At 38.3% G+C, this 23,322-nt stretch overlaps 1 protein-coding gene across 1 annotated transcript; it reads left to right on the top strand.

The window, feature by feature from the left end:
- The first annotated feature begins 1,226 nt into the window (after window positions 1-1,226).
- RNF168 (ring finger protein 168) lies at window positions 1,227-21,713 on the top strand. The gene is made up of 7 exons (XM_036349700.1): window positions 1,227-1,485; window positions 1,840-2,149; window positions 6,071-6,147; window positions 8,491-8,670; window positions 10,514-10,635; window positions 16,466-16,547; window positions 19,299-21,713. Exons 1-7 carry the CDS (start codon window positions 1,372-1,374, stop codon window positions 20,256-20,258), a joined length of 1,845 nt encoding a protein of 614 aa, XP_036205593.1. The 5' UTR covers window positions 1,227-1,371; the 3' UTR covers window positions 20,259-21,713.
- The last annotated feature ends 1,609 nt before the right edge of the window (window positions 21,714-23,322 follow it).

Genomic DNA, 23,322 nt, shown 5'->3' with positions numbered 1-23,322 from the left:
CATCAGCTTTCCAGGTGTGTCCTTTCAGGGGCTAGGTCTCCACTGGTTGATTGGTCAGCGCCAGGGCAGTAGGTCATTATTCAATGCAGCTGGTTTTGCTGCTTTTCTTGGTCGTGGAGCTAAAATCCAACTGAGGCCTAGATGTTATTTCTAGGGAGGAAAGGTCAGAGGGTCTAAACCGAATGACCAGTGATATGAAAGGTCAGGGAGGTCTAAACTGAATGCTAGGGAATGAGGTCCCACCCTACGATTGTCCCTTCCTAGGCACCCAGGGCTTTCCACTCTGGTGACCTTCCGTACCTGGCCCATCCTCCTTTCTCTGCTCCTGTCTAACTGCCTACCACAGGATCAGTTGTCAGCACAAGAACTTAATGCCAAGATGTTAAACTACTTTGCCTTTGGCCTCCTAATAATTTTGATTGTTCTAGATTTAATAATGAAATACTACATTATATACGATACACTTGACTGCTGAGCCTCATGATAGAAGCAGCCTTGTGGCCGACAATCCTAAAAGAACCTACCTATGGCTCTGGCTGGTTTGGCTCAGTGGATAGAGCCTGAGCCTGCGGCTTGAAAGGTCCCAAATTGATTCCAGTCAAGGGCGCATGCCTTAGATTGTGGGCTCGATCCCCAGTAGGGGGCTTGCAGGAGGCAGCCAATCAATGATTCTCTTATCATTGATGTTTCCATCTCTCCCTCTCCCTTTCTCTCTGAAATCAATAAAAAAAATATTTTTTAAAAAAAGAACCTACCTATGAAAGGCAAATTAGAGAAGGGGCTGGGCTACAGAGGGAATAATAAGTGCTTCTATAAATTATACAAGTTTGCAGATTCTCTGATCACAACTTTTCCCCGAGATCAGAGCTGCTTTTCTAAAAACTTCGGATAGCAATCTAAGAGGCTTAGATACAAATGAATAGAAACAGAAAGATAGTTTGAAGAGTACTGGGAGAAATTTTAAAATTTGTTTGGAGGTTCCCCTTTTCTGACCACAGACGATAATCCCGTTTCCGCAGGCTCCGGGAGCAGAAAAATGCAGGGGAAACTCGGACTCCCCCAAGCGGAAGTAGGAGGGGCTAAGAGGCTGAAGCAGCGACTTCTCCCGCCCGGTGGGGCGAGATGGGCGCGCTCCAGCCCCGGAAGTCCCGCCTTGCACAGCGTTCCTGGCCTCTGCCATTGGGCGGCTCCTGGGAGGGCGGGGCCCTTTTCGGCGGGCAGTTGTGACGTCACTAGCCCTTGTCGGGTTGCTGCGGCACCACCGATGGGATGTAGCTATTTAGCTGCCTCTAGCGAGGGGAGACGCGGCCTCCGAGCGCCCCAGATGCCGGAAAGCTGGGACGCGGGGGTTCGTGCGCTGACCCCGCAGCGATGGTGAAACGGAAGTCCTCCAGCGGAGCCAGAAGTCCCCGCGGAAGCAGAGTCCTTTCCGGGACGGTGGCCTCGAGGCTGCTGCCTGGGCGGCGGCGGGAGCATCCTCACCTGGTAAGCGGGAGGAGGGGACCTGTCACACGCCTGCCCCCTCGCCCGAGGGCGGGAGCCCCCCGGCTGCGCTGCGGAAGCAGTTACATTAAAACCTCTGGACGGACTCGTTCATTTATTTTCTTACCAGACGTTTGTCTTAAACAGGGACAAACACAGCCTTCAGGGTAGTGTTGCTTACCTGGCCCGCAGAGCGCCTTTGGCTTCAAGACGTGTTTGATGCTAACAGCCTGTGAATCCTGATACGCTGCTGGGCATAATATTCAAACACAAAATTGTTCGTTTGATTTCCCCTTGGTTGGGCCGGAAATACTCTTCTTTGTCTTTCGGGCGTTGATGTTGACTATGTCTTTTTAGCATATTAAAATGGCTGTACCTCAAGATGCCATCCCTTCCTTGTCGGAATGCCAGTGCGGGATCTGCATGGAAATCTTCATGGAGCCGGTGACACTGCCCTGTAACCACACGCTCTGTAATGCATGCTTCCAGTCGACTGTGGAGAAGGCGAACCTATGCTGTCCCTTCTGTCGGCGCCGGGTCTCTTCGTGGACCCGGTATCACACTCGAAGAAATTCTCTCATCAATAAGGAACTGTGGGAGGTAATTCAGAAACACTACCCAAAGGAATGCAAGCTTAGAGCCTCTGGGCAAGAATTAGAAGACACCGGTGAGTAAAACCCAGCCTGTTTGTTGGCTAAAACAAAATCCTTTTAAAAATGAATAATAATAGAAAAGAATCATTGCTGCCCTGACCGGTTTGGCCCAGTGGATAGAGCATCGGCCTGCAGACTGAGGGGTCCTGGTTGATTCCGGTCAGGGGCATGTGCGTTGGTTGCGGGCACATCCCCAGTAGGGGGCGTGCGGGAGGCAGCTGGTCGATGTTTCTCTCTCATCGATGTTTCTCTCTATCCCTCTCCCTTCTTCTCTGTAAAAAATCAGTAAAATATATTTAAAAAAAAAAAAAAGAATCATTGCTAATCCACTTTTAAAGGGTTAAAAAAAGAGCTAAATTATTTAGTGGGGGTAAAGTCAGAGACAAGATTTCGTTCATTGTTATAATACTCAGGCTGCTGTTCAGTTAGTGTTTGTTGGGTTAAAAATGAAAAGGAAAAAAAAAGAAAACAAGAATTTGAGTCTTCATTCTTATGAAAAGTTGTATAAATATTAAGATGAGCAATAGTGGTAGTATAGCAACAGCAGAAATAAGGAAACTATTGGATTCCTGTGTTACTATTTCTTTTACTTTCAATTACTTTTTCTAACTTACTTGCTTATACTTCTCCATCTTAATCGTGCAATGATCCTAAACTAGCTTTCTTCGACCAGTTCCCTCTGGTTAAGCCGTTTCTATGCAAGGTCCTCCACAGTGTGGACTCAGCAGCTATTGAGAATGACCCAAACAGAACACTTTGACTGTAGGATCTTGATCACTTATGTGGATCAATAAGCTATGCAAATGTTTTTTGTCTTAAATGTGGTGTCTGTGCTCTGGTGTGCTTGCCTTTTTTTGTGTAGGAATTATTTTTATTGTAAATATATATAACAAAATGTGCTATTTTAATCATATTTTAAAAATATTTTTAAATTGATTTCAGAGAGGAAGGGCTAGGGATAGATAGAAGCATCAGTTATGAGAGAGTCATTCATAGGCTGCCTTTGGCACGCCTCCTACTGGGGATTGAGCTTGCAATCAAGGTACATACCCTTGACAGGAATCAAACCCTGGACCCTTCGACCATTCAGTCTGTGGGTTGACATTCTATCCACTGAGCCAAATCAGTTAGGGTGACATGTTCTCTTTAATTTTTTTTCCTATTACAGTTTATATTCAATATTATTTTGTATTAGTTTCAGGTGTACAGCATAGTGTTTAGACAATCATATATTTTACAGGGTTTCCCTAATATTTCCAGTACCCACCTGGCACTATATATAGTTATTACACTATTATTGACTGTATTTTCTATGCTGTATTTTACATCCTCATTACTATTTTGTAATTACCAATATTATCAATCAACTTCTCAATTCCTTCACCTTTTTTGAGAATTCTTTGATTTAAAAAAAAATGTTTTATTGATTTTAGAGAGAGAGGAAGAGAGAGTATTCGAGAGGTAGAAACATCAATGAGAGAGAAATATTAATCACCTGCCTCCTGCATGCCCCTCTACTGGGGATGGAGTCCACATCCAGGTGTGTTCCCTGATGGGGAAATCGAACCGTGACCTCCTGGTGCATAAGTCAGTGCTCAGCTACTGAGCCACACCAGCCAGGCTGTACCACGCTTTTTTATCCACCTAACTATTGGAAATAACATTGCAGTGAACATAGGGATGCATATATTTTGAATTAGTGTTTTATGTTTCTTCAGAGATAAACTAGAAGTGGAATCACTGGGGCATAAGGCCATTCCTTTTTTTAAATTTTAGAGAGAAACGTGAATTCAAGAGCAAAACATCCATCGGCAGCCTCCTACACACACTCCCTACCAGGGATCAAGTTTGCAACCCCGGGCATGTGCCCTGACTGGCAGCCTTTTAGTGCACAGGATGATGCTCAACTGAGCGACACTGGCCAGGGCAAGGCCCTTCCATTTTTTAATTTTTTTGAGGAGCCTCTATACTGTTTTCCATAGTGGCTGCAACAACCTGCATTCCCACTACCACTGCATGAGGGCTCCCTTTTCTTCACATCCTCACCAACACTCGTATTTGTGGATTTATTGATGAAAGCCATTCTGACAGATATGAGGTGATACCTCATTGTTATTTTAATTTGCATTTCTCTGACGATTACTGACATTGAGCATCTTTTCATATGTCTGTTCCACACGTTTTTCTTAGTCCATGGTGTTCCTTGGCTTGCAGTTGCATAATTCCAATCTCTGCCTCCAAGTCACATGGCCTATCCCAGTGTGTGTCTGTCTTTACATAGTCATCTTCTTCCTGTCTCTGCTTTCTTATGAGGACACCAGTGATATTGGATTAAGGGCCCACTCTACTCCAGTATGAAGTCAACCTAATTACATCTACAACAACTCTGTTTCCAATTAAGGTCACATTCTTCGGTGCAGGGTGTTAGGACTTCTATATTCAACTCCTAACAGCAGTCATGCTGTGTGTATTCTTTTGTGCAAGGTTCTTTTACTAAGTGCAAAGTTCAGGATTCATCCTTATGTTATGGGTATTGCTAGTTTATTAATTTTTTATTTTTAAATATCATTCTGTTTGTAGTATACTTGGTTGGCTGTTCTCCAGTTGATGGCAGCTCAGGTATTTTCATAAAGTTGCTATGAAGATTCTTGTACAAGTTTTTTTGTGGTCTTATGTTTTCATTTTTTTCTTGTGTAGTACTTAGTGGAATGCTCAGTGATAGAGTAGATGTATGTTTGGTTGTGTAAGAACCTGTGAGATCATTTTCCAAAGTGGTTGTATTTTCTAATCCCAGCAAAATGTACAGTTGACCTTTGAACAACCCTTATTCAAGTTGACCCTTGCATAAGTGCATGGGTCCACTTATTTGCAGCTTTTTTTTTTTTTTTTTTTTTAAATAATACTTGTGCTGTTTCAGTCCGAGTTTGGGAGTCAGCTGATCTGGAGGGCCAATAGTGTGCATTGCTCTATAGTATTTTATAGAGGGATGTAAACATGCTTCGTTTTTTGTATCCATGGGGTATCCTGGAACAAAGGGATGGAAGAATAATTTTCCACAAATTTTTACTTTTTTGTTGTTTACTGAGACCGTCTCCTTCAATCTGCAGGCTGATGCTCTATCCACTGAGCCAAACCGGTTATGGCACCGTCTCCTAATCTCTTTGCTGTGTAGGATTACTTTCTTTGTATTCCTTTAATGGAGTCTAGAGAAAGATTTAAGTGTACATATTCATGTGGCATTTTGAACCTCTGGTTTTTCCCTTCTTTTTTATTTATTTATTTTTTTGGTTTTTGTTTTAAGGTGGAACTCCATAAAGTAGATATTGCTGTAGCTATTAGTAATTGTACATTTTATTTTAATTCTGCATTTTTATATTAATACAGTTGTGTGTTTTTTTAAATATATCTATTGATTTCAGAAAGGAAGGGAGAGGGAAAGAGAAACATCAATGATGAGAGAGAATCATTGATTGGCTGCCTCCTGCACATCCCCCACTGGGGATAAAGCCCGAAACCCAGGCATGTGCCCTTAGCTGGAATCGACCCTGGGACCCTTCAGTCCACAAGCCTGACGCTCTATCCACCGAGCCAAACCAGCTAGGGCTATTAATGCAGTTTTAATATATTTTTTTAAAATATATTTTATTGATTTTTTACAGAGAGGAAGGGAGAGAGAGATAGAGAGTTAGAAACATCGATGGGAGAGAAACATCGATCAGCTGCCTCCTGCACACCTCCTACTGGGGATGTGCCTGCAACCCAGGTACATGCCCTTGACCGGAATCGAACCCGGGACCCTTCAGTCCGCAGGCCGATGCTCTATCCACTGAGCCAAACCGGTTTCGGCTATTAATGCAGTTTTAATGGAAGACAAAGCTAGCCAAAAAAAATTTTGTGTTGCCTCTTATATTATTTTCTTTCTTAATCTGGAACAGTTGATGACTATCAGCCAGTTCACCTGTTAAGTAAACCTGGAGAATTGAGAAGAGAATATGAAGAGGAGATAAGCAAGGTAAGAATTAAATAGTTATTCTGTTTTTTGGAAAATTCTCTGTTGTGTTTTCATTTTCACATTTTATATGTAGTTTTATGTGCTTATATAAATAGTACATATTGAAATGTAAATTTTAATGTACTTTATAAAGGCTCCATTTTTTATGTGTTCACAATAATTACAAACTAGCTTTAATTTATTGGTGCTCTTATGTGATAGTTATTCCTAAGCATTTTCATTTTCCTGAAGCTTTGAGCTTAAAGGATAGAAATATCGTGGTAGATGATGGATGTTTTAGTCCATTAAGGATGCTAAGACAAAAATACCATAGACTTGAACAACAAATATTTCTTATAGTTCTGGAGGCTGGGAAATTCAAGATCCAAGGTATTTGTATTTGGTAGATCCAATCAGGGGAAAAGGAGAGAGAAAAGAGGAGAGAAGAGAGAGGGAGGGAGAAGTCAGGAGAGAGACATTTCAAGTGCTCAATAATGTAGCTAGTGCTAGTGGCTACTATAATTATGATAGTTAACTTAATTGTCAGCATATTGTCTAAGCCAGGGGTGGGCAAACTTTTTGACTCGAGGGCCACAATGGGTTCTTAAACTGGACCGGAGGGCCGGAACAAAAGCATGGATGGAGTGTTTGTGTGAACTAATATAAATTCAAAGTAAACATCATTACATAAAAGGGTACGATCTTTTTTTTTTTTTTTTTTTTTTTTTTTTTTTTTTTAGTTTTATTCATTTCAAACGGGCCAGATTCGGCCCGCGGGCTGTAGTTTGCCCACGGCTGGTTCTTAAGTAAGGGTTTTTATTTGTATCATCCTCACCTGAGGATATGATTTATTGATTTTAAGAGAGAGAAAGAGAAAACCCACATTGATGTGAGAGAGAAACATCAATTGGTTTTCTCTTTCCTATATGCATCCTGACCAGGGATTGAACCCACAACCTAGGTATGTGCCCTGACCAGGAATCGAATATTTTGGTGTACAGGTCGATGCTCCAGCCAACCAAGCCACCTGGCCAGGGCTTACGTAAAGGTTTTAAAGGAATGATTTAGTCCTTATAATAAGGTAGTGAGAACAGGCTCTTTTTTGACTGCAAATAAAAGAAAACCCAACTTCAGCTACCTTAAACAATCAGAAAATTGTAATTATTTGGAAATCCAGAGGTAGGGGCTTCAGGGGTGGGTTTATCCAGAGCTCTAGATCCAGATCTTTGCTAACTTCTGTCAGCTAGCTTTATCTCAGGCTAATAGCAAGATGGCCACACCATTCTGAACCTCAGTTTTCTCATGGGATTGGATCAAAGACATATTCTTGAGTCAAACCCTTTGAAATTCTAAGTGGTTCTTGTTTGTTCTTTTGTGTGTTTCCCCCCCCAGGAGAAGTATAGTTTAAATGACCATAAGCATGGCCTTAGATCCTAGAATCAGAGTTTGAGTCTCTATTTGCCACTTATACTGTTTTAAGAAAGTTACTTGTTTTTCTATGTTTCTTCTTTTGTAAATCATAATAACCAGCAACCATTCCACTCCTGCCCACTGTGTTTAGGGATTCTTCCAAATTTCAGGGATAGATCCTATCAGTCTTAGTCAGTTTTTAACATTACATTCCTTTTGCTAGGTTTTGGTTCAGGAACCTAGGCCTAAGTTAATCTGCACATGGCATTCTGTTAATTGAGAGAGAAAGTATTACCTGGAAACATAACCCACAAATGTGTGACAGTGTAGTACAGTGGTTCTCAACCTTCTGGCCCTTAAAATGTGACCCAACCATAAAATTATTTTTGTTACTACTTCATAACTGTAATGTTGCTACTGTTATGAATCGTAACGTAAATATCTGATATGCAGGATGGTCTTAGGCGACCCCTGTGAAAGGGTCGTTCGACTGCCAAAGGGGTCTTGACCCACAGGTTGAGAACCGCTGGTGTAGTAGAAGCTGGGATTAAGGACTGAGGTGAGGAGGGATGAGGGTTGATTAAGGTTTTGTTGGGCTGATCTGGGAAGGTTTCATGGAGACTTCTTGAATTGTCCTGTAGGAATTTGCCTCTCCAGATTTGTACTTCATTTGAGGTATCTTAATTCCTGTCTATGTTCATTTAAAAAATGTTTACTGTTCTTATTAAGAAACTAGAGGCCCGATGCACGAAATTCATGCAAGAGTAGGCCTCCTTCCCCTGGCTGCAGGCATTGGCTTCCCTCTGGCACCCAGGACCCAGGCTTCCCGTGCAGCCCTGGCTTCGTCTGGAAGGATGTCTGGTTTAATTAGCATATTATGCTTTTATTATTATAGATATTGTAAGTATATTAAGAAGTTCAGAAAAGGACTGTTCTCTATTAATTATTTTTAAGGTGGAGGCAGAGCGACGGGCCAGTGAGGAAGAAGAAAACAAAGCCAGTGAAGAGTACATACAGAAATTATTGGCAGAGGAGGAGGAAGAAGAAAAGAGACAGGCAGAAAAAAGGAGAAGAGAGAATGAAGAACAGCTAAAAAGTGATGAAGAACTGGCAAGAAAGCTAAGCATTAATATTGTAAGTTTTAGGAGAGAATTTTGAAGTATTAACATTCTTATTGCTTTGACTATGTAATTTTCAAAGAAATGTTCACCATAACTATAAGCTATTTCTGACATTTGTTCTACTGAAAACTTCTTTCAGTTTTCAAATGTTACATTTGCTCTAATTCAAGTGTACTTTAAAAAATGTTTATATTATTAGTAAATTCAAATTATGCAGGAAAGCTATTCAGTGAAAAATGAGAGCTTCCTTTCCCCCCCTCCACCTCTTCATTCCCATTCTGTTCCATTACATCAGTTCCTTTCCCCAAAGTTTAGCACTATTAACCATTTCTTATAACTATTTTTCTTATTTGCCTAAAAAGGATTTATCAATTATACTACTTTTTTCTTGCCTTTTTTCACTTGATATATCTTAGAGATTTTGTGTGTGTGTGTGTGTGTGTGTTTGTATTACTCCATATAGTCTAATTCTTTTAAAGAATGGTATACTATTCCATTGTATTGATATAGATCATTTTTAGAAAGTGAAACACATTAAATTCTTAATATATTAAAGCTGAATTTTATTATCTTGCTGTAGTTAAATTACTGCATAGGGGAAATGAATGAAAGAAAGGGTTAAAAACGCATACTTTAAGACTAAAAAATACAGTGGGACCCATTGATTTGAAAGAACCTGGCAGAATTACCCTGGGATTTTTAGAAAATATAAACTGTTCTCTATCTACTGAATCAGACTCTCTGGGGATGGGACTTAGGGCATACCATTCCCAGAGGCATCTAGGGAAGTCTGAGGTATATTCAGGTTTGAGAGCCTATAAAAATAATTCCTCTGCTTTCAAACAACAAATATGTTAAAGTACACTTACTAAAATGAACTATATCCAGAATTTGGATTTTCTTTTTTTTTTTTTTAGAGGCCTACCATTAATAATAATATATTCAAGTTTTAGAGTTTTAGATTGTATGCCCTTTTTAATATACTTCCTTTTTAAAATTTAAGTAAAATAGCTTTATAAAGGCATACAATAAGAAGTAAAGACATTGACCAATAGAATAACAAATAGAATAAGAAAGAGAACACAGAGGTGGGCAAAGTAGGTTTACATAATACAAATAAATAATACAATAGTTAATAAATGATACAGCCCTCGTCGCATAGCTGTTTTGCATGCTCACAACTGTAAACATACTTTTGCCCTCCCAATAATTCAAAGAGGAGAATCTTTAGCTGTCTTTTAAGAGTCTGTTATTCTAATCCTTGTTTTCACATGGGATTATAGAGTAGATTTATTGATATTTTAGAATAATTTTTGGCTTGCTTGTGAAAGTTGTTGGGTGGTACAAGGCCAAATGTCTGTCACCGCCAGTTATATTCATCTTTCCAATAATGTGGTAAGAGACTTACGAGACTACAGCAAGTAAAAATTCATGGTATTTATTGGTATGCCTGTTTAAGTCCCCAAGTTAAATTACTTTTACATAAAACTAACTTTTATTCCAGGTATATCTATACCTCTTTGAATTTACTCATATAGATAAAGGTAAACTACTCATTAGAAATATTAACAAATTATCAGCTAATAAGACTAGTATCATTATTCCTTTTGTGCTCTTTCATGTAGAGTAAAAATACAATTAATTTAGACCAACTTGGATGAACTTAATCTTTTTTGCTTTGTTTTTGGACTTAATCTTGTTTATACTAATTTTTACATAATGTTATTCAAAGGGTGTGTAGAATTTAAATGTAAGCATAATTCCTGAAAAATTCTATTGTGAATTCTGAGTTAGTTAATAGCTTATTTTATTATAAATTTATTTTAATGTCTTTTATGCTTTTTCTGTTGTTAAAGAACAACTTCTGTGAGAAAAGAGTCTTGGCTTCTCCCATGAATTCCAGAAAATCTGATCCAGTCACAAGCAAGTTGCAAAAGAAAAGTAAAAATAAACAAACAAATACTGGAGATATTCAGAAGTAAGTGAACATGGCTGTTTATCAGTTATTGACCACCTACTGTATGCCAGTGTTTTTTGTTCATATAGTTCACTAATTGTCAAAATTTGGTCTATGTACTCTGTATGAAAACCCTCCAGATGGTCTGAGATAGATATAAAATGAAAATAGAGAGCTACTCACATAGCTTAGATTCCTGGCTAGCATGAAGAGAGATATGAATTCTTTTTTAATCTTGATTGCTCAGGGTTTCCATGATGTTCCCATTTTCTCACAACTAACTGTTGGGCCCTGGCCGATTTGGCTTAGTGGTTAAGCACATTGGCCCTTGGACAGAAGGGTCCGGGTTCAATTCCCAGTCAAGGGTTGAAGGCCCAAGCCCAGCCTTGCAGGAGGCAGCCCATTGGTGCGTCTCTCATGTTGGTGTTTCTCTCTCTCTCTCTCTCTCTCTCTCTCTCTCTCTCTCTCTCTCTCTCGCTCTCTCTCGCTCTCGCTCTCTCTCTCTCTCTGTCCATCCCCTCCCTCCCTTTCACTTTCTGAAAATCAATGGAAAAAATATCCTTGGGAGAGGATTAACCAAAAAAAGTTTAAAAGACTAACCAGTTGGATTTTGTTTTCCCCTTGGTTTAGGTCATCCTCATTGAAGGAGTTTATAATTTGGCATGTAGATCATTCACCCACTTTTTCCCAGTTTATGCATTATATTTCTTCTCTACTATAAAAAGGTATGAGTAACGTAGTCAACAGTGGAGCAATGATTTAGCTTCCTCACAACACCCCTCCAGCACCAGGTAGAATTGATGACTATGAGATATAAGCTTTCCCATCATAATTCATAGTTGGAAAAGTTTAAGAAACATAATCTAGACTTCAAAAAGTCTAGATTGGTTCAGGTGACACAATATGTTGCAGAATCCTTGCAGAATTCTTAGAAATTTTGGATTTGGGGTGTGGACAATTAGATTTAGGGTGGAGGCAGAGTTAAATGGAGTGCCTGCTTTTAAAGGAAAAAATAGCTCGGCCAGTATGGCTCAGTGGTTGAGCGTTGACCTATGAACCAAGGAGGTAAAAGTTCCATTCTTGGTCAGGGCACATGCGCAGGTTTCAGATCAATCCCCAATGGGACGCGTGTAGGAGGCAGCCAGTTAATGATTCTCCCTCATCATTAATGTTTCTCTCACCCTCTACCATCCTCTCTGAAATCAATAGAAATATATTTTAAAAATAAATAAATATGGCAGTATCAATATTTTTAATACTGATATTATGCAAAGTAGGAATCAAAAGAAAAACCATTAAAGGAGAAAAGCAGAGGGATTGCATAATTATACAATATTCTGCTTAAAGCTTATAACTTATGAATCTTCATGCATCTAAATATATATTTTGAAATACACAAAAATAAAAAATTATTAGAAAAAATGGACCTAATAAACTGATAAATTTTAATAAACTTGTGAATTTAAAAGTAGGAATTGAGAAGCTTGTGGATTAAAAGTTCAAATAAAGCCCTAGCCCGTTTAGATCAGTGGATAGAGTGTTGGCCTACAGACTGAAAGGTCCCAGGTTCAATTCCGGCCAAGGGCACATGCCTGTGTTGCAGGCTCCATCCCCAGTAGGGGGCATGCAGGAGGCAGCAGATCCATGATTCTCTCTCATCATTGATGTTTCTATCTCTCTCTCCCTTTCCCTTCCTCTCTCAAATCAATAAGAAGTACATTAAAAAAAGAATAATAATAAAAAGTTAAAAACAGATAAGGTCTAGTCTCTAGAATATATAAAGAATTCTTAATATAACTCAACAATAAGACAATAAGTGGGCTTGAATAGATATTTCTTTAAAAATGCACAAATAGCCAGTAAGCACATAAAAAGATGCTCAATATCATTAGTCGCTAGGGAAATGCAAAAACTATAATGAGATACCATTTCACACCCATCAGGATATCTACAATCCAAAAAAAGGAGGAAATAACAAATGTTGACAAAAATGTAGAAAAATTGGAATCTTATGCATTGGTGGTGAGAATATAAAGTGGTACAGCCACTGGAAAACAGTTTGGCAACTCCTTAGAAAGTTTAACAGACTTACCATGAGACTCAACATTCAACTCCTAGATACTTACCCAAAAGAATTAGAAACAGGTCTTTAACAAATACTGTACACAAATGTTTGTGTCAGCACTTCAAATAGCCAAAAAGTGGAAACAGCCCAAATGTTCATTGAGGGCTGAATGGATAAACAAAATGTATATCCATAGAATGGAATACTATTCAACCGTAAAAAAGGAATGGCAGCCTGGCCAACGTGGCTCAGTGGTTGAGTATTGACCTATGAACCAGGAGGTCATGGTTCAATTCCTGGTCAGGGCACATGCCTGGATTGCGGGCTCAATCCCGTGTGGGGCATGTAGGAGACAGCCAATCAGTGATTCTTTCTCACCATTGATGTTTCTATCTCTCTCTACCTTTCCCTTCCTCTCTGAAATCAATAAAAATATATATATTTTTAAAAAGGGAATGACATACTGATATAGTCTATAATTGGATTAACTTCAGAAACATGCTAAGTGAAAGAAGCTAGAAATTAAACTTTCTAGCAATATTAAGTGTTATAGAGGATAAGAAGCACTTAACATGCTTCGGGGGAGTTTAAGAGGTTGATACTCTATAACTGGAGGATAGACACTAAAGAAACCCCAGAAGACAAGTCCAGGAATGTGCCCACCAGTACTATTCATAACAGTAAAGAGCCAGAAGCACCCATATTCCAACAGTAGAAGAGAGTTTTACCCAACAGTGAAAATGAATTTTATCTAAGGAAAACATGCATGATTCAGGAAAATGTTGGGTGAAAAAAACAAGTTGTGGAAGAATACATGGAGTATGATTCTATATACATAAGGTTCAAATTATGCAGTACTAAAGCAATAGGTGTTTAGGGATACAGGTGTGTGGTAAAACTATAAGCAAGAGATAAATAACTCATGCCCTAGCCAGTTTGACTCAGTGGACAGAGCATTAGCCTGCAGACTGAAGGGTCCTGGGTTCAATTTCAGTCAAGGGCACATGCCCGATTTGCAGGTTCAATCCCCAGTAGGGGGCTTGCAGGAGGCAGCCGATCAATGATTTTCTCTTATCATTGACGTTTCTATCTCCATTTCCCTCTCCCTTCCTCTCTGAAATCAATAAAAATATATTTTTTTAAAGAGAGAGATAAACAACTCAGAATAATCATCTCTGAAGTGGGAGACAAAGAGAAGGCCCCCATAGGGATTTTAAAGTCGATGATTGTTAGTATAAGGGTTCTTGTGATCATGTAAATTTTTTAGTATATTTTTATTGATTTCAGAGAGGAAGGGAGAGGGAGAGAGGATAGAAACATCCATGATGAGAATCATTGATCAACTGCCTCCTGCACGCAACCTGGACATATTCCCTGACTGGGAATCAAACCGTGACCTCCTGGTTCATAGGTCGACACTCAAACACCAAGCCACGCTTGCCCGGGCTCCATGTCTTTTTCCATATGAACAACTGTAAACATACTTTTGCCCATCCCCGTATTGTGAATCTTACATAATTTTGTAACTGTTCTCTCCTAAACTATTTGTTCTCATGAGGTAGGCTCTCTTAGAAAGATCTTTATGACACAGTGAAAAAAGAAAATCTCAGCCCTGACCAGGTGGTTCAGTTGGTTGGAGCGTCATCCCATACACCAAACAATTGGGGTTCGATTCCTGGTCAGGGTCAGGGCATATACCTAGCTTTCGGGTTCTATCCCTGGTCAGGGCGAGTATGGGATGCAACCAATCGATGTTTCTTATGTCAGTGTTTCTCTCTCTCTCCCTCTCTCCCCCTCCCTTCTTCTCTAAAAAAGCAATAAAAACATATCCTTGGGTGAGGATTTTTTTTAAAAAAAAAGAAAAATCTCAGATAATTAGGATTTCTTTAAAAAAGAGATAGTGCAAAAAAAAAAAGAGAGAGAGAGAGAGAGAGAGTGCCCTAACCGGTTTGGCTCAATGGACAGAGCACCGGCCTGCGGACTCAAGGGCCCCAGGTTCGATTCTGGTCAAGGGCATATACCTTGGTTGCAGGCATATACCCAGTAGGGAATGTGCAGGCGGCAGCTGATCGATGTTTCTCTCTCATCGATGTTTCTAACTCTCTATTCCTCTCCCTCTCTGTAAGAAAGCAATAAAATATATTTTTAAAAAAATAAATAAATAAGAGATAGTGTGTACTATATAGAAATAAACATTTTTTAAAAAGTGGTTATAGCCCTTTGCCCATGTGGCTCTGTGGGTAGAGCGTTGGTCCTTGCACTGAAGGGTTGCAGGTTCAGTTTCCAGTCAAGGGCATGTACCTGGGTTGCATGTGGGAGGCAACCAATCAGTGTGTGTCTCACATTGTTGTTTTTCTCTCTCCCCCACCCTCCCCTTCCCTTCCACTCTCTAAAAATCAGTGGGAAGGAAACTATCCCCAGGTGAGGATTAACAACAAAAAACCAATTAACAAAAAAATTGGTTACATATGAGGAAGCAAATAGGCATGGAAAAGGGATGATGACCTATATTTCCTACATTTCCATTTAGTTTTATGGTTATTATAAATAAAGAAGATCCAGGACAGTTCCTAAATCTTCACTGATCAAGTTGGATAAGTATCTGATCACATCTTGTTTTGTTCTTTGCTTATGGATTTCAAAACAACTATTATGCTGTAATAATTCTTACTTGGAACTAATAGACTTGATGACTAATGTCCAACTTTGGCAGAAGGGATTCTTCAGCTTTGAGAAACAATTAAAATGCAACTAAATCTGGACTCCTGTTTTTCTCTTATCAACTGAAAAGGTGATTCTTGTTCTCATAAGTGTGTAGAGTATTTAGGTTGATGTAACTAAATATGTGGGTTAGGCACTCTAGTTTATTTATAAGGGATATTTATTTGTTCTTTATATGAGATTTTTGTCTAGGTTTTATTTTATTCTATATTACTACTCGGTGCTTTGGATGCAATGGAACTCTGGTTGTACATATTATTTGCAATCAGACCTTTTTTTCCCATTGTTTTCTTTAATTATTAAAAATTAAAGCTAGCTGCTCTTTGAAAATCACCCAAAGTTACCACCACTTAAAGACATCCAACATTTTGGGAGATTTCTGCCATGTTTAAGCATAGTTGTATATGTGTTTGGACTTTTACCATTTTTAAATATACCTACCAGCTCATTACATGTCCATTTATTCCCATTTCTTTGACAGCATTTTCCATTATATTATTAACTTCATATTTTTAGTAATAAACAGCCTATTAAAGATGCTTAGAAATTTTGAGATATAATCTGCTGATACGTTGATATGTCTGTTTGTTCCTAAGTACAATGTGTATGTAACAAAAATGTATACCAACATGGTAAAGAAGCTAATCATGGACTTTTCCATGATAAAAAAATATATAGATTTTTCTGACATTAAAAGCAAAAAAACAAAAACTGAACATATCCTTTCTTCAGATTTAAAATGTTATTTCCAGTACTTTTGGTAAGAGTATACAGTCTTGGTTGTTTGATGCTATCTACCTTTTTAAATATTTTTGAGAGTTAAGAAATTTTAGATTTTACATGCTTTTCTACTCTTTTTCCCTAAGATATCAATACTCAACTTTTTAAGTTATGCTCTGGAGTTAGGCTAAAATATCTGAGACAAGGGGATAGACTACGCTCTTTCTGATAAATCATTCAGGCAACCAGACAACCTTCAGCATAAATAGCTAGTGGCTTGATTATGTTGGGTACATACCACTTCTCTTTCAAAGCATTCAAACTTTGGTAAACTTTTTTTTAAAGGTATTTGTCACCTAAATCTCAATTTGGGTCAGCATCACAGTCTGAAGTTGTACAAGAAGGCAAACAAAAGTCCATGTCTAAGGTATGTGGATGCTAAAGATGTTCTTAGTTTGGCATGTTTACTAATGCTATAGATTGCAAATACTTGTAGGTTCCTAACTTTTTTTTTCTTAAGTCACCATAATACATGGGACACTATTTCTTAGTCATTTTACGCTTACCTAGACTAGGAGTCAGTAAGCAAACATTTTTCTGTAAAGGGCTAGATAGTAAATATTTTAGAGTTTTGGCCCTTATAGTCTCAGTCACAACAATTCAATTATGCTGCTGTCATGTAAGCAAATGAGCTTGTCTTTGTTCCAAACTATTGCAAAAACAGCAGGCTGAATCTGGCTCATGGGCCACAGTTTGTGGATCCCAGGCAATCAAACTCACAAAACTGAATAGGCTATCCTTGGTACCAACTTACTTTAAAGATTACAGGATAGGAAACAAAGCATGCTAGTAGGGCACCATCAGGCATATAATTCAGTAAGAGTCCTCATTGCAGAGCTCTTAAGTGATGGCCTGGAAATGATACCACACAGATGACTGTGGTAACCATTTTGGCTTAGAAGCCTCATGTCCCTTGAAAGTCATTTATTGTAACAACCTATGGGTGTAACTCCCAGGAGTCCCCGTCAGAAACACTCCCAAAGGAGTTATAAGTCACTTACAGAAGCTCCATGCTTTGACTTCCTGGTGTTGTAGATCACTTATAGTTTTAGTTCAAATGCAGTTCAGCAATAAGGGTCATTTTACTATAAGCTATGTGGCCTAATAACACAGGTGACATTCCACCTTTATCAGGTTTCTAGGTAAGTAGAACTAGGAAAAATGAGCTGACACCCAGGTCTCTTTCCTACATAAAAGGTTTGTTAACCCTTTACTCACAGGTTTCTTTTCTTCTTTATTTTTTTCAATTCAGGTAGGTGGTTTTTATGAACATTTACTGTGCCAGATAATGTATGTGTTTTCTTTAAATCTTCATCACAACCTCCAACTCTGTAATGTGGGTATCATTCTTGTGCCCGTCTTACAGCTGGGAAAACTGAGGCACACAGAGAAAAGAGACTTGCCCAAAGTCCCTTAAAGTAGAGGTAATGGAGGAGTTAAGTCCAGATAGTCTGGTTGGTACCTGCATTGAGGAATGATGGAAGAGGCATTGTAGGGCTGGGATATTTTTTCTACCCTGTTGTTCATATTCACAGCAAAACTAGGTAAGCAACCTAGAATTTGTTCAATCCAATCCACACTGGTTTATAAGAAATGCTATCAGGAATGATAAATGCAAAAGCAAAGAAGGTAAAAGAGCCCTGGCCAGTGTGACTCTGCGGTTAAGAGTATTGGCCTGCACACCAAAGGGTCCCAGAATCGACTCTCCATCAAAGGCACCTACCTGGGTTTGCAGATTCGATCCCAGCCCCAACCAGGGCTGTGTGCAAGAGGCAACCAATCCATGTGTCTCTCTCATATCAGTGTTTCTCTTTCTCTCGCTCTCCCCCTCCCTCTTTTTCCCTCCTTTTCTGTCTCCCTCTCTCCCTTTTTGTGTACCCCCTCACCCTCTCTACCTTCCACTCTCTCTAAAAATCAATGGAAAAAATATCCTGGGGTGAGGAATAAAGAAGTTAAAAGAACAGAATGTCTCCAACAAGGAATCATTTTTGTTCTTAGACAAATTCTCATTGAAGACTTTCTTAAGGCTTTTCCATGGTCAAAACTAATCCTGGGTCTTGACTTAACTAAGACCTATAAGTGAGAAGAATTATATTGGCCAAAGCAAGGGTTCTCAACCGAAGGTCTATGGTTAGAAACCAGAGAGTACATATGAACTTAGATGGAAGAAAAAGTTTACTTTTGTCTGACCTCTCATTTTAGTGTTTTCTTTAATTATGAATGTAGACAGCAAACTATAATACATTTAATGGTACCTGTGACTTTGTCATCAATAGAAAGGATGAGTTTTTATCATATTTGTTGTAAATCTCTTGAAGTATCATTTATACTCATCCCTACGTCAGTATTATAAGTTATTAGACTTGCCACTGAATCTTATTTATAGATACATGTTGCATCATAACTTTTAACATTTTAATAAATGTGTTGCAATATAAATTGTTTTATTTGTGATCCTATATACATATATTTTAAAATACTGTTCTTAGAAGAGGTCTATAAGCTTCACAAAAATGCCTAAGGGAGGAGAGTTGGTGGTACAAAAAGGACTTTAAAATCCCTGGGCTACTGGAAGTTTATAAGATAAAAAAAGAGGTCAGGTCATGGTACCAGCTATTGGCTATATAGAGAATCTAGTTTGGGGGGAAGGGGTGTTAATCCTCACCTGAGGATATTTTTCCATTGATTTTTAGAGAGCATGGAAGGAAGGGGTAGAAACAGAGAGAGAAACTCCGATCTGAGAGAGACCCATCGATTGGTTGCCTCCCACATGCGCCCCAACTAGGGCCAGGGATTGAGCCTGCAACCAGGTATGTACCCTTGACTAGAATTGAACCCGGGACCCTTCAGTTCACGGGCTGACACTCCCTCCACTGAGCCAAACCAGCTAGGGCTAGTTTGTGGATTTTAATCTGTAGGTTTTCATGGGAGTAAAAATGAGGGAATGCCTTAATCTCAACTGGCACACAATAAAAATGCTATTAAAATCAATATACCTTATTAGTAGTGATAGTAAGAACTACCTAATATTGACAATTCAACTATGGTATCAGTGTAAGACATATGTAAGACTTGATGTATAACTCTGGTTGACTGAGTTTTTTTCTGTTTTCTCTAGGAAACTGATAGTAGCAATGTAAAGAGCCCTATGTGGCAAGACACAGAAGTGGAGGAAGATATGCCAACACTTTCTCCGCAAATATGCCTTGAAATTCAAGAGCAAGGTGCAAAGTCTTCAATAGAGTCACCTATGCCTCAGTTATGTGCCAGTGATACAGAATGGTGCCTTGAAGAAGTCAAAATGAGACCAAAAAATCATGATAAAGAATTATGTGCCATAAACCCTGAAAGACCTGAAGCCAGAGTCCCCTACTCTAGAGAAGCTGCAGTTAAGCCTTGTGGCGAAACAGAGAGTGGGTGTGCTCAATCATACGTGACCCAGATAATTGGAAATAACACAGTTGAGACAGAAAATGAAGAGTCTTGCCTACTGATCAGTGAAGAAGGTATTTGCAAAAGAAAAAATCAGGAGTCTTCTTTTGAAGCAGTCAGGGATCCATGCTTTTCTGCAAAAAGAAGGAAAATGTCCTCCGAATCTTCCTCAGACCTAGAGGAAACAGAAACCAGCTTTACTAAAAAACTGTTAGATTTGGAACATCTACTTTTTGAGAGACGTAAGCAAGAAGAACAGGACAGGTTATTAGCACTACAGATTCAAAAAGAGGTGGACCAAGAACAAATGAAGCCAAACCGACAGAAAGGATCCCCAGATGAATATCATTTACGTTCTACGCCCTCACCTCCAGACAAATTGCTAAATGGACAGAGGAAGAAATCCAAAAATAGGAACGTAAAAGGACAAGCTGATATAGAGCATCCAAAACCTCAAAGAGGCTCCAAAACTGAAAATTGCCAACCTTCTTTTAAGATCCAGTTGAGACATTCAGTTAATGTTAATGGAAGAAAGATGCCAAATTCTGCTAGAGATCATTGTAATGTATCTAAAAGTGTTTGTTCCCTACAGCCTAGTAAGTCACAGAAAAGTATTTTTCAGATGTTTCAGAGATACACAGAGTAATGGGTGGGTAAAGGAAGAAGTATTTTAGAAACTGGTAAAGCTGGATTGTGATGCTCTCTTTTTTATCATAGAATGTTTATAAAACTTTATTCTCTTGTGGGCACACTCATTGCCTCTAATTGAATGACTGTGTGATTACAAGGGAGGAATATACAAATGTACTTCTGCCAAAGTCAGTGATAACCAAGGGTTTCAATTCTTTATGAATAACTGTGATATGCTAAGTTTGACAATCCTTACAGGTAATAGATATAAACATGCCTGGGCCAGCTCCCAAGAAACCTTCAGGTGCCATTCTCTTTCCTCAAAAATGCATGTTTTATGAATGGCCTTTGCTCACCTTTTTGTTCTGACTAGTGATCAAAGCAAGACTATACTATGCCAAATAGTTAAGTAATTGGGTTTAAAATCTAAGTTTATTGCTGTTTTTCCATGTATTTGTAGATCAATTGAAATCTTCCATAACACTAAAGTAATCTAATCTTTATAATTATTTTAAGCATTATAGCATTTTCTTTTATTTAAAATGGATTAAAATTGTGTGAAAACAGAAAAGTCAGAGTTTTCTGGAAAATTAGGATTATCAAACGTGCCCTCAATCAGGAATCGAATCCAAGACCCTGCGGGGCCCATGCCGACTCTAACCACCGAGAACAACAGTCAGGGCGGAAACTCATCTCTTGATGCAACGGGAGTTAGTTGGGGGTGAGGCTGAATTGAGTGAACTGATAGTTTGGATGCACTCAACCTGAGTGGGTGATCAGAAACTGGGTCCAGCATGGAGTAGCAGAGCATTCTTCCTTATTCTTTGCTAAATGACAGAAAACATTTGGGTTTTACAGCCTGTCACACGATAGTAACTGGTGTTAAAATAATTAGTTACTACATTACCTGAAATTTTGGAAATTCACATGTCTATTAATCTGCTACTCTAGAGGAAAAAAATGGGAATTTACTGTAGGAGAGTTAAATCCTAATATACTACGTTGTAGAACCTGAGACATTAATAACCATGTGTTTATTTCCTTATTTGCAGTGGTAGTGATTTTTATTTGTGTTTATGGACAGAAATAGTGTGGTACTTGGATTGGCCCTCTCAAAGTTAAATCAGAGGCAGTGATTCCATTTTGTGAAAGTTAACTTAGAGAGTGTTAATCTATGTTTCATTAATATGAACAACTTTGAGCAAATGAACACGGTTTAATAGCATTTCTGATGATGTTTAGTTATTCATCCTTTTAAGGTAAAAATATAATAAAATGTCCTAGAGCAAAAGTCTAGCTTTAATTTGTTAATATTTTTATACATTTTTGAAAATTTTTTCCTCCAGATGTTGTAACTGAAATTCTGTTCATCTTGATGCCATCTACTTCAATATTTTTGGGTAGATAATTAGGGGTAGAATTATGATGCTGATTTAAAATTTACTTTGCCCTTTCTAAAAAAAAAAAAAAAGTGATTGCCTTCTGTGTAATGATTGTGCTGAAATGTAGTCAGAAACTAACAAAATTTGTCAAAAATTTATCAAACATATTTTTCTGTCTTTTTTAAAAGATAGATTTTTATTGATTTCAGAGAGGAAGGGAGAATGAGAGAAATAGAAACATCAACGATGAGAGAGAATCATTGATTGGTTGCTTCCTGCACACCTCCACACCTCCTACTGGGGACTGAGTCTGAAACCCAAGCATGTTCCTTGACTGGGAATCGAACCGTGACCTGGTTTGTAGGTTAACATTCAGCCCCTGAGCCACACCCGTGGCTTTTTGTCTTTTTGTTGTTGTTGTTGTTGACAGTATTATAGATGTCTTCCATTTCCCCTGCTTTTCCCCCCCTCCACCTGGCCCTGATATTTTTCTAAGAGTGATTTCACTTTACATTTTAGGGAAGACTTTGTATCTTCAAAAATGAAAAGTTATATAATTAAATCTTCCATGACCAAAAAGGGGGGGGTGGGGGGAGGTAATACTGTGATGTACATAGGATTTATATATTTAACCACTTGTCTGTGAAGAAGTCTTCCTGACTAAAGTTAGTTTTAAGATAAATTTAAATTCCTCTATTAGTCTTAATGATAGTCCTATGTATATGCCTTTTTGTTAGAAACTAACAAATGTTTTGTTTCAGTCATTAGAATGTACTGCTACTTTTCCCTCTTTTGTAGAAAGGATATGAGAGCCTTTAATTTCTCAGGGAGTACTAAAACTGCAGAAGTTGAGAATCAGAAAAATTAAATATTAAAAATAAAAATGGATTATTATGTATATTTTACAAAAACTACCATTAAGGAAAATTGGAAGGCATGGCAGACTGGGGAAGAAATAGATGCACTTCAATACAAAGAACTAATTTCCTTTATATAAAGTGTCTGTCAATACATTAAGAAAAAGACTACTAACCCAAAAGGAAGGTTAGAGAAGTTTGATCCCCAGGTACATAGTTCCCAGGAAAGGAAATGTTTCTTAAATATGTGAAAAGGTGCATGATATCATTTACACTTTGCTCATACATTTTTCTACTCTTCAGATTAGTAGAGATAAAGATGCTGTTTTGCTTTGTTTTGTTTTGATTTTGTGTAAGGTTTTTAAAAATCTTAGCAAGAGTGTAGGACAAGCATGTCAAACTCAAAAGGCTAATACGGGCCAAATAAACAAGGTTTAAGTTTATTTGGGCCACAAAATAAACAAAAGCTTCTATTTTCATAGAAATGTAGGTTTATTTCGGCTGAAATAAATGAGTAATAGTTAACATAAAATAATAGAACATTTTAATAAAATTTAATAGTTTTTCTTGAATATTAACTTACCAGACACTGAATAACTGCACAAATTAATAAGCGTAACGCAAATAAACCTATTTCTTTTGTTCTCCAAAAGCGAAATACTTTCTGTTGCCCACACCAAGCAAGTCAGTCCAAGACTAATGATGTGGCAATCGGCTGCTGAAGTATTCACTGCTAGTATTAGTGGAGAGAAATGGTGCGCCTGCACGTAAGGTGTGTAAGGGAAATGAATGCAACATGATTATAGTAATCAGTCATTAGTGACCATTGTAGTTCGTTATT

The sequence above is a fragment of the Myotis myotis genome, unplaced genomic scaffold, assembly GCF_014108235.1.
Source record: "Myotis myotis isolate mMyoMyo1 unplaced genomic scaffold, mMyoMyo1.p scaffold_m19_p_2, whole genome shotgun sequence".
NCBI classification, from domain to species: Eukaryota; Metazoa; Chordata; class Mammalia; order Chiroptera; family Vespertilionidae; genus Myotis; species Myotis myotis.
This window is presented reverse-complemented; position numbering and strand designations above follow the sequence as displayed.

Coding starts and splice junctions, on each gene's coding strand:
- RNF168 (XM_036349700.1), top strand. CDS start 1,372: ATGGTGAAACGGAAGTCCTCCAGCGGAGCCAGAAGTCCCCGCGGAAGC. Junction 2,150..6,070: donor GCAAGAATTAGAAGACACCG/GTGAGTAAAACC, acceptor AATCTGGAACAG/TTGATGACTATCAGCCAGTT. Junction 16,548..19,298: donor AACAAAAGTCCATGTCTAAG/GTATGTGGATGC, acceptor TGTTTTCTCTAG/GAAACTGATAGTAGCAATGT.